The sequence below is a fragment of the Mustelus asterias genome, chromosome 10 (assembly GCF_964213995.1).
Source record: "Mustelus asterias chromosome 10, sMusAst1.hap1.1, whole genome shotgun sequence".
Classification (NCBI taxonomy): Eukaryota; Metazoa; Chordata; class Chondrichthyes; order Carcharhiniformes; family Triakidae; genus Mustelus; species Mustelus asterias.
The window spans coordinates 37,120,909-37,132,713 of NC_135810.1; the positions used below are offsets into that span (position 1 = coordinate 37,120,909).

Here is an 11,805-nt window from a genome sequence, read left to right on the forward strand (position 1 = left end):
TCCCCTCTGGTATTTAGAAGCAGGATGTGGGTTAACATCCTTGATTCTCCTGATAGCAAGTCCCTAATCTTGATTGTATCATCAGAAAAGGCAGTGTGCATCAACTAAGCATCAACTGATGTTAGCTCTCTTGATGGCCTGAAAATTGGATCAAGTGTTATATATCTTCAGTTAAATTAAGAGATCCTTGGGGGAATAAATTATCTCTCTCTCTTGTCCTCCACTTTTGAATAGTTGATCTAGAATATGCAAAGTAAAGATAACACCTTTATGGGGCGGCACGGTAGCACAGTAGCCTAAATGTACAACCTCGTCCTGACCCAGCACAGTACGGTAGCACAGTGGTTAGCACTGCTGCTTCACAGCTCCAGGGTCCTGGGTTCGATTCCCGGCTGGGTCACTGTCTGTGTGGAGTTTACACATTCTCCTCGTGTCTGCGTGGGTTTCCTCCGGGTGCTCCGGTTTCCTCCCACAGTCCAAAGATGTGCGGGTTAGGTTGATTGGCCATGCTAAAATTGCCCCTTAGTGTGCGTAGGTTAGAGGGATTAGTGGGTAATATATGTAGGGATATGGGAGTAGGGCCTGGGTGGGATTGTGGTCGGTGCAGACTTGATGGGCCGAATGGCCTGTTTCTGCACTGTAGGGTTTCTATGATTTCTATGATGAGTTTATTAATGTAGGAAATTTATATAGGTAAATAAAGATATATAATCTCTACAGTGCAGAAGGAGGCCATTTGGCCCATCAAGTCTGCACCGACTCTCCAGAGTACCTTACACAGAGTACCTTACCCTATCCATGTAAGTCCACACATTTACCCAGCTAATCCCCCTATATCCTACACATCTTGGGAGACTTAAGGAGCAATTTAGCGTGGCCAATACACTAACTTGCATATCACCCAAGGCTGAAATCGAACCCGGGTCCCTGGTGCTGTGAAATAGTAGTGCTCAGTACTGTGTCACCGTGCCACCCAACAGAATATAAATTAGCAGAACATAAATCTCACTTTATACCACATTCGCGTAACAGATTAATAAACTATAGCTGCACTGAATGTGAAAGGCTCCAGTACAGAATACCATACAGAGGCTGAAAGTGAATGCCATCAAGCAGAAACAAAACACAGAATATTACCAGTATGTGTTGTTAATGCTTAGTAAAAGCAGCAGTATGCAATAACCACCCAGTAAGTATTGATTGCCACAACTTTCAATCTGCAAACTCTATCATGAATCCTTCATATTTGTTTCAACCTTTCTGAACATTTATAAGTTCAGCTTTAGTACAATAACATGAAGTAAACCTTCATATATGCATTGGGTAAATGTATCAATTCACTACTTTCACTTACTTTGAACATTTTAAGTTAACCTGCTCCGCAAAACCAGTTATGTTAAACTGAATGCTTTGCTCGCTGTCCGTAGTGTTGAAGATACATTTCTTTATCTTCCCTTTAAAACACTGATTTTTCTTTTTAATTTTAATGTCAAAAGGACCTGTGAAAGAAAGGGTTCATCAGTCAATACAAACAGCTTTACCAATCAATAAAAAGTGCATGGATAGGTGATAAAACTCTACATCAGAAAAACACATTCACAAATTTCTGATCTATTGTAGTGACAGAGTCTCAAGCTGATCCTGCATCATGGAATCTCATTCTGGCAAGAACTAGGACATAGAAATTCACCAAGGCCAATGTTTACTGTACTTGCAGTTAAATGTTAGAATGATAAAGGTGTTGACTGCTCATGGTATTAGTCTACAACAGACCTAGATGTGGGATGAAATAAACCTCAGTGGTTGAGAGCCTGTGGAACAATAAATCTGCACTGTAGGGTTTCTATGCTTCTATATCAACTGTTCCTCATTTTAGACCACAAAGCCATCTCATTTGCATTTGAATCCATAGAACCACAGAATCCCGACAGTGCAGAAGGAGTCTGCACCAAATCTCCGAAACAGCATCTTATCCAGGCCCACCGAACCCCCCACCCCACCATTCCCCTCACCCTATTCCCATAACCCCACATATTTACCATGGCTAATCCACCTATTTGATTTTCAAGTTTGCTGACGACACCACCGTAGTGGATCGGATCTCAAACAATGACGGAACAAAGTACAGGAATGAGATAGAAAATCTGGTGAACTACTGCGGCAACAATAATCTCTCCCTCAATGTCAACAAAACGAAGGAGATTATCATCGACTTCAGGAAGCGTAAAGGAGAACATGCCCCTGTCTACATCAATGGGGATGAAGTAGAAAGGGTCGAGAGCTTCACGTTTTTAGATGTCCAGATCTTGGTCCTCCCATGCCAACACTATAGTTAAGAAAGCCCACCAACGCCTCTACTTTCTCAGAAGGTTAAGAAAATTTGGCATGTCAGCTATGACTCTCACCAACCTTTACAGATGCACCATAGAAAGCATTCTTTCTAGTTGTATCACAGTTTGGTATGGCTCCTGCTCTGCCCAAGACCGCAAGGAACTACAAAAGGTTGTGAATGTAGCCCAATTCATTCCCAAACCAGCCTCCCATCCATTGACTCTATCTACACTTCCCACTGCCTTGGCAAAGCAGCCAGCATAATTAAGGACACCACGCACCCCGGATATTCCCTCTTCCACCTTCGGGAAAAAGATACAAAAGTCCGAAGTCATGTACCAACCCACTCAAAAACAGCTTCTTCCCTGCTGCTGTCAGACTCTTGAATGGACTTACCTTGTATTAGGTTGATCTTTCTCTACAACCTAGCTATGACTGTAATAGTACATTCTGCACTTTCTCATTTCTTCTCTATGAACGGTATGTTTTGTCTGTATAGCACGCAAGAAACAATACTTTTCACTGTATGTTAATACATGTGACAATAATAAATCAAATCAAACCTAATCTACACATCTTGGACACTAAGGGCCAATCCACCTAACTTGCACATCATTGGACTGTAGGAGGAAATCGGAGTAAACTGGGAGAACGTGCAAACTCCACACAGACAGTCTAGAATCGAACCTGGGTCCTGGAGCTGAGGCCACTGAGCTAACCACTGTGCTACTGTGCCATCCCTTTATTATTTGATCGGCGTCACTGGCAAGGCCAGAATTCATTGCCCTTGAACTAAGTGACTTCCTTCAGTTAAGAGTCAACCACATTACTGTGGGCTTGGAGTCACATGTAGGCCAGACCAGGTAAGGATAGCAGATTTCCTTCCCAAAAGAACATGAGTGAACTAGATGGGTTTTTAGAGTAAGCAATAATAGTCTCAGTATTGGTGTCTGTCAAACTAACATTATATTCCAGATTTATTAATTTAATTCAAATTCCACCATTTGCCGTGGTGGGATTTGAACCCATGTCCTCAGAGCATTAGCCTAGGCCTCTGCATTACACGTACTGTAACGTTACCACTATGTTATCTTCTTCCCTAAAATGAATTAAGGATACCTGTTTCCACCATCTGGATACTATTCCATATGTTTGCTCATTGAAATTTTTACCAGGACAGTCATTCACCTCAGACTTTTGGAACATCATCAGATGAGCAAATGATGGAAGAGAAGCAGAAAGCTCTTCACTGATGGTGAAAACATCTTCCTTCCCAGCAGTTGAGGCCATGAATCCTGTAAGGATCCAATGTCAAAGGAAAAATGCTTCCTAATATGAGCAGCAACTTGGACACAAGTAATGCCCAATGGATATTTTTAAGGCTGGAGGGAGGTTTGTAGTGGGATTTTCCGGGCGTCATTATTGGGACCCTTACTTTTCTTGATACATATTAATGATCCAGATCTTGGAGTCAGTTTTCAAAGTTTGCAGATGATACAAAACCTGGAAGTATTGTAAACTGTGAGGAAGACACTGTAGGACTTCAAAAGGACATAGGCAAGTTGGGCAGCTGGGTGGCAGATGAAGTTCAATCAGGGGAAGTGTGAGGTGATGCATTTTGGTATGAAGAACATAGAGAGACAATACAAAACAAAATTCTTAAAGGAGTGCAGGGGTTGAGGGACCTGAGTGCATATTGTTATGTATTTGTTCCTATTGGCTCACTATGGAAGCCTGCTGCGGTAATGTAGTAATGTATGCAAACATAAGTGATGTCATGAGATGTAGAATGGGAAACAGAGAGAAGCAGCAGCCATGGAAGAGATTAGATAACATGAATAGAGTTTGGTTTGTTTTCATTAAAGTGCTCCCAAGTGTCATGTCTCCAAATATACAACAAAACTGGTGACAAGGACTTGTATGTGTGCTTTCTGAGCCACTCAAAGAAAAAGTTTTCGTGAGCGAAAATCGGAAAAGAAACTTTTCATACGTGCTCCAAAGAATTAATGGGCTACGGGATAGTCAGCACGGATTTGTGAAGGGCAAATCGTGCCTCACAAATTTGATAGAATTTTTTGAGGAGGTAACTAGGTGTGTTGATGAAGGTAGGGCGGTTGATGTCATATACATGGATTTTAGTAAGGCGTTTGATAAGGTCCCCCATGGTCGGCTTATGATGAAAGTGAGGAGGTGTGGGATAGAGGGAAAGTTGGCCGATTGGATAGGTAACTGGCTATCTGATCGAAGACAGAGGGTGGTGGTGGATGGAAAATTTTCGGACTGGAGGCAGGTTGCTAGCGGAGTGCCGCAGGGATCGGTGCTTGGTCCTCTGCTCTTTGTGATTTTTATTAATGACTTAGAGGAGGGGGCTGAAGGGTGGATCAGTAAATTTGCTGATGACACCAAGATTGGTGGAGTAGTGGATGAGGTGGAGGGGTGTTGTAGGCTGCAAAGAGACATAGATAGGATGCAAAGCTGGGCTGAAAAATGGCAAATGGAGTTTAACCCTGATAAATGTGAGGTGATTCATTTTGGTCGGACTAATTTAAATGTGGATTACAGGGTCAAAGGTAGGGTTCTGAAGACTGTGGAGGAACAGAGAGATCTTGGGGTCCATATCCACAGATCTCTAAAGGTTGCCACTCAAGTGGATAGAGCTGTGAAGAAGGCATATAGTGTGTTAGCTTTTATTAACAGGGGGTTGGAGTTTAAGAGCCGTGGGGTTATGCTGCAACTGTACAGGACCTTGGTGAGACCGCATTTGGAATATTGCGTGCAGTTCTGGTCACCTCACTATAAGAAGGATGTGGAAGCGCTGGAGAGAGTGCAGAGGAGATTTACCAGGATGCTGCCTGGTTTGGAGTGTCGGTCTTATGAGGAAAGGTTGAGGGAGCTGGGGCTGTTCTCTCTGGAGCGGAGGAGATTGAGGGGAGACTTAATAGAGGTTTATAAAATGATGAAGGGGATAGATCGAGTGAACGTTCAAAGACTATTTCCTCGGGTGGATGGAGCTATTACAAGGGGGCATAACTATAGGGTTCATGGTGGGAGATATAGGAAGGATATCAGAGGTAGGTTCTTCACGCAGAGAGTGGTTGGGGTGTGGAATGGACTGCCTGCAGTGATAGTGGAGTCAGACACTTTAGGAACATTTAAGCGGTTATTGGATAGGCACATGGAGCACACCAGGATGGTAGGGAGTGGGATAGCTTGATCTTGGTTTCAGATGAAGGTCGGCACAACATCGTGGGCCGAAGGGCCTGTTCTGTGCTGTACTGTTCTATGATTTCTATGATTTCTACTGTGGATGTGAGTAAAGGATACAGTGCAAACAGATAATAGAGGTAGCTGTAGCACAAAACAGGCTGAAGCTCAAATTAATGCCTTGTGTATGAAGAAAATTGAGGTAGCTGCTAGAAGCATGGTTGCAAGGTGTTCATACAGGAAACCTGGATTAGTAAAAAATGGTGGGAGATTTTGGCATCGCTGGAACTTTTGACGAAAATGTGGAAGAATGGAGCTCTTATGCCAGGTGGGGTTTTGACTATTTTGCACTGGCGAACAAAATGGAGAAATATATGATGGTGCCTACTTTCTTGAGCACGATGGGGGGTGGGTGGGAAACCATTAATCTCCTCCGCAGTCTAGTGCAACCTGATAAACCAGACATAAAACATACAAGCAAATTGTGGATATTTTGCAAGCACATTTTCAGGATTAAATCCTGAGCGAACTGAGTGGAGTCCAATGCTATCTGGATGACATCCTAGACACTGGAAGAGACGAAGAGGAACACCTTCGAAACTTGGATGCCACTCTCCAGAGGTTGGAAGAGTGTCATGTCTCCAAATGCACAACACATATGTGCATGCATCATTGAAGGTGACAGAAGGAAGGTGGAGAACGAAGTTAATAAAACATACAGTATTCTGGGTGTTATTAACGGGCAGAATACAAGAGCAAGTACAAGGGTTATGTTGAACTTGTACAAGACACCAGTTAGACCTCAGCTTGAGTATTGTGTACAGTTTTGGGTGCTACACTATGGGAAGGATGTGAATGCATTGGAAAGAGTGCAGTAGAAATTTATAAGAATGGTATCCAGGAATTAGAAACTTCAGTTATGAGGATAGATTAGAGAGGTTGGGATTGTTCTCCTTGGTGAAAAGAAAGCTAAGAGGAGATTTGATAGAGATGTTCAAAGTCTTGAGGGGGCTGGACAGAATAGATAGGGAGAAATTATTCCCCTCATAAAAGGATCAAGAATGAGAGAGCGCAGATTTAAAGTGATTTGCAAAAGAATCAAACATATTGTGAGAAAAAGCTTTTTCACACAGCTTTACCTTATATCAGTTTTGGTCCTTTTGCCATCATCCTTAAATCAATGTCCTCTTGTTCTCTTCCACCAAAGGGGAACATTTCTCCCCATCCGCTCTGTCCAGACCCCTCATGACTTTGAACAATTCTATCAGATCTCCTTTCAACATTCTCTTCTCGAGGGAGATGTTCGTCTCCCAAGGCCATCCCCACACCCCCACTTCTTGCCTTCAAACAACCACGCAACCTCAAACAGACCATTGTCCACAGCAAACTACCCAGCCTTCAGGAGAACAGTGACCACGACACCACACAACCCTGCCACAGCAACCTCTGCAAGACGTGCCGGATCATCGACACGGATGCCATCATCTCACGGGAGAACACCATCCACCAGGTACACGGTACATACACTTGCAACTCGGCCAACGTTGTCTACCTGATACGCTGCAGGAAAGGATGTCCCGAGGCATGGTACATTGGGGAAACCATGCAGACGCTACAACAACGGATGAATGAACACTGCTCGACAATCACCAGGCAAGACTGTTCTCTTCCTGTGGGGGAGCACTTCAGCAGTCACGGGCATTCAGCCTTGGATCTTCAGGTAAGCGTTCTCGAAGGCGGCCTTCACAACACACAACAGCGCAGAGTCGCTGAGCAGAAACTGATAGCCAAGTTCCGCACACATGAGGACGGCCTAAACTGGGATGTTGGATTTATGTCACATTATCAGTAACCCCCACAGCTTGCCTCCTGGACTTGCAGAATTTCACTAGCTGTTCTGTCTGGAGACAAAACACATCTCTTTAACCTGTGTTTAATGTTCCCTCCACCCACATTGTCTGTACATTTAAGACCTGGCTGGCTGTAGGATTCGCATTCTAATCAGTATTCTGCAACTTGATTCTGTCTGTTTGCACTGTTTGAGAGCAGATTTCCACTCCATCTGATGAAGGAGCAGTGCTCTGAAAGCTTATGGTATTTGCTACTAAATAAACCTGTTGGACTTTAACCTGGTGTTGTGAGACTTCTTACTGTGTTCACCCCAGTCCAACGCCGGCATCTCCACATTATGTTGTATCCTCCAGATTGTTACCAAAAATATACAAGAGACTGAAAACCAGTTGAATGTTGGCATTAGTCTTTGTATGAACTGTTGCTGTTGGTTTCTAATCTTTCTCTTCGTACAGGTAGCTAATCATTCTTTTCCAGTACTTTGCCATTCAAGGAGAATGGCGTCATTTGTGTGTGTGTGAAATTCCTTTTGTTCCTCCTTCCACTTTAATTTCACTTTGAAGATAATTCCACTGCACGTGATTTAATGAAGTGAAATTTCTCAGCTCACTGGAAGTGGGTTTTGAAGTGGTCCAATGGGATAATTGGAAAAAGTGTCATCAGGCTGGTAGCCTGATATAGAAGAATAGAAGTCATAGAATCCCTACAGTGCAAGAGGATGCCATTTGGCCCATCGAGCCTGCACTGATAACAATCTCATCCAGACCCTATCCCTGTATTTATCCTAATAATCCTCCTGACACTAAGAGGCAATTTAACCTGGCCAATCAACCTAACTCGCACATGTTTGGACTGTGGGAGGAAACCGGAGCACCCGGAGGAAACCCATGCAGACACAGGGAGAACGTGCAGACTCCACACAGACAGTCACCCAAGGCCGGAATTAAACCTGGGTCCCTGGTGCTGTGAGGCAGTAGTGCTAACCACTGTGCCACCAATCCTCCCATCTCCTTTCATCATCCTGAGGCCAGTTGATGGAGAAGTCATGAAACCTTGTAGCCAAGTCAGGAAGGCAATTAAGAGGGATTTTCCATATGGGATCCCTTTCCCTGAGAGTGGAACAGTTTCCTGCAGTAGGAGAAGGCAAGAGCTTTGCCGATAAGACTGCCGTGAGTGACAGGCTATGATGGTTTTGATCATTTGCACTGAAGAGCTGCAGACATGGCCAGGCAGTACAGCGTTGATTCTGTCAGATATTGTTATCTCAGCTTTACAGATAATTGTCAACTGCCTGGAAGGCACTTCCCCACTCTCAACTGCATTTCCTAGCCGCCAGCCTTCACCCCAGCATGGGAGCAGGTTATACATCTCCAACATTCTCCTCTTTAGTAACACCAGCAGCAGCATGCTGTATTCTTTGTTCCCCACGCAGTTGAGAGGGTAGAAACAAGATGCAATTGGAAGGAGGTGAGACCCCAAACAGAGGGTCTTCAGGCAGACAACCAACTATCCTGACCGATGTGACCACAAAGCCTCAGGAGGCTCAGGGTGCATGGCAGCTCATTGCTGACATCTTCATGGTGCTTAGACAGCCTTCCTAGTGGACCTGGTAAACCCACAGTGCCAGTCAGTGGAAGCCCCACTTCTGGTCCCCTTACAACCCATGTCCTCCCACCCCACAGGTCTCGGGCACTTTCCAAGATCCAAGTTGTATGATTCTGCAAGGAAAGTAAGAGGAAAATGCTTGTTCTTGGGGGTTGGCGGGCAGAATTTGTGTATGGTGACTGGAAGGCCTGGGTGTAAGTGGGCACTGGCCATATTAGGTACTTGTAAAAAGAAAAATGGAGCTGCATCATGTATTGACCTGAGATGTGTTGTGCAAGAAGTGAATCTTCAAGCAGCAGCTTCTTCCAGGAAATGGATCTATAAGCTGCAGGTGGACAGCTGGGTGCTGATGGGGAATGGGGAGATGTCTTCTCAGGGACATACTCAGGGAATCAGTGACAGGAAGGGATGGCAAGGATAAAAAGGGGTATTTGGAGCTGAGAGAGTAGGGGGATTAGGCTCCTGCAATGGGTGTAGGGGCATTGAAGGTTGTTGGAGAGGAGAGCAAATATGCAGCAGATTCAGAGGGTCAGTGAATGAGGGGGGACAGATAAACTGTGGTGAGCTTTTCGGGACTTCAACATTGAGGATCATGGCGAAGGATTAAAGGGTAACTGTGGGAAGGTCAAAGTGATTTCTGGCAGCCAATGGTATGGGAGTGGAAGCTGTTGGTGATGGGTGGAGGAGAAAATGTATTGGACTCCACCTCAAACCGGACTACGACCATGGCTGTAAGCAACTATGCAAAGCCTAGAGTTGGAGATCTCAAGATGCTGTAAGGGAGTTGGATCATTGGGGATGATCCTCAGAGGTGCAGGTCTGGGCATCCCAACATGGAATACTGACAAAGCTGGGACCATGGGACAGCTAAGTGTGTGAAGGACAAAGGCTCAGTGTGTGCAGCTTGCAAAGGCAGACTTCTGCCTCCTTGCACATGCCTGATCCTGGAAGACATGGACCCAGCCTGGTGTGTCCTTTGGAAGATGGTTGGTGGGGGGCTAACTGCAAATAAACCACATCAAATCTCCAATGAAATGCAAGTCTACAAAAAGTGTGATAAGATTAAGATTAACAATCATTGTGATGCCATGTGAAATCCAAACTTATTTTTTCTTTCCCTATCACTTCTTGATTCTCACCCAACATCCATAGCAAAGTTGGAGGCAGCAGCTGACCAGTTTAACATGTTGCCTTGGATGACCTTGGCGGCTGCCCTCTGGAGACCCACAGCCTGGATTTACTTTGGCTGACGTGCTGTGGGGCAGCTGCTCCCTCTGTGGTTACACTGGGTGAAGTTGAAGGGGTAACAGACAATGGGGATTCAGAAGGGTCAGACACCCTCAGAGTTCTGAGTAGACATCCCAGGGTTGTTCAACCACAGCTCCTTCTCCCTCTGGGTGCCTGAGGGCCACTGTTGGACTCCTTGAGGAAAAGTGACACCTGGAGGGAGGTCAAGCTGCCCTATCTCCCTCCAGCACAGCCACTGCCCAAGTTGGCTCATGGCTACAACGATGGAGTTCAGGTCTGCACTCATCTCCAAAAGAATCTGCTGGACCAGGTTCTCCAGGGAGTCTGCCATCCTCCCCATGGCGACCTCCATGCATGCACAGGCCAGCAGCACTTGATCAACCAGCAGGTGGACAGACTCTTCCACTTCAAGTGCCACCATGTTAAGGTTCTCTGACATCTATGCCTGATGTTACCCTACTTCTTGCTGCCTCACCAGCATCTTGTGAACAGCCAATCTTAGAGGCTCATCTTGACTCTAACATCACAGATGCCTCTTCCCGATTACCCCCCCCCGAATGCCAGTGATTTTGGTTGATCCTGCCTTCTCCTGCTGCAGACACGTGTTCATGCAGTGACCACCAGAATATAAGATCCTTCCTAAACTACTATTCACTGAGATGTGTGTCTCTGCATTGTTGGAGGGTGCCGGTGACTGCTATGACGCCTCTACAGGTGCACTTTCTGTAATGCCCTCTGGGAGCTTGTATGAGTATTGAACAGAGCTTCTTCCTCCTGCCTGGCCCTCTTCCTGCAGGTTAGGGAGTAGAGTGCAAGTTATTGCATGAGATGTCTCCAATCTGGAGGAACCCTTTGGTTTCTATGTGACGTGCATGGATCCTTACTAGTTGGAGGATACAAACTAATCTCTCCATCTCCTCAGGCTCAGTCAATTCCTACCCAGTCAGCTGGGCTGCCCACTCAAAATCGGTGAGGTTCTTCAGGTCTGGTTGGCCCCCTCCCATCTTCTCTCCGGCTCTCTCCATTATTGTGCCTCAACTTTTCCCGCACAGAGAGAAGATGGAGGTGCGAATAATTGGGTTTCAGGTATCTCTCTCATGTTTCCAGTGTTACAAATAGCCCATTGAACTACATACCATGTGATTGATACACTGCTGGTTGACCATAAAGATCTGCAACAGCACTCTTCAGGGCAGTGCATCCATATAGATAGAAGGATAAGGCTCACAGAGGCATGTCATTGACAGTGCTTGCGGGTGTCCTGAACACCTAACCTCCCTTCCCCCACCTCTTTCTCTGCCTCCCCGCAACATGTGAACTTTCTGTGTGGAAGTGTCAGGGATCCACAGTGGCCTCTCCATCCACAAATTAGATGGACTGAAGTAAGGCTATGAGGCATCTTCTGATCATGTTGCCACTGAGGCCCATGTCCCTTCTAACATTTAGTGATTGTGAGCAGTTGAGTGTCCTGGCGGAGCAGATGAGATCATTCATCCGCTTCCTGCAGTGCAGGGCAGTACTCTGTTGCTGATTTGCACACTAACTGCCCGGGAGACTTCCTCCCAT

The 11,805-nt window shown here is 45.4% G+C and overlaps 1 protein-coding gene across 1 annotated transcript in view; it reads right to left on the reverse strand.

Annotated features, from left to right (window-relative positions):
- Window positions 1-10,678, reverse strand: part of LOC144499438 (uncharacterized) — an 81,590-nt gene extending 70,912 nt beyond the window's left edge. The window contains exons 1-3 of the mRNA XM_078221423.1: window positions 10,432-10,678; window positions 3,504-3,626; window positions 1,355-1,499 (exon numbers count right to left, since the gene is read on the reverse strand). Of these exons, the coding sequence (XP_078077549.1) occupies window positions 1,355-1,499; window positions 3,504-3,626; window positions 10,432-10,678 (515 nt within the window). The remainder of the gene's footprint in view (window positions 1-1,354; window positions 1,500-3,503; window positions 3,627-10,431) is intronic.
- Window positions 10,679-11,805: the final 1,127 nt, after the last annotated feature.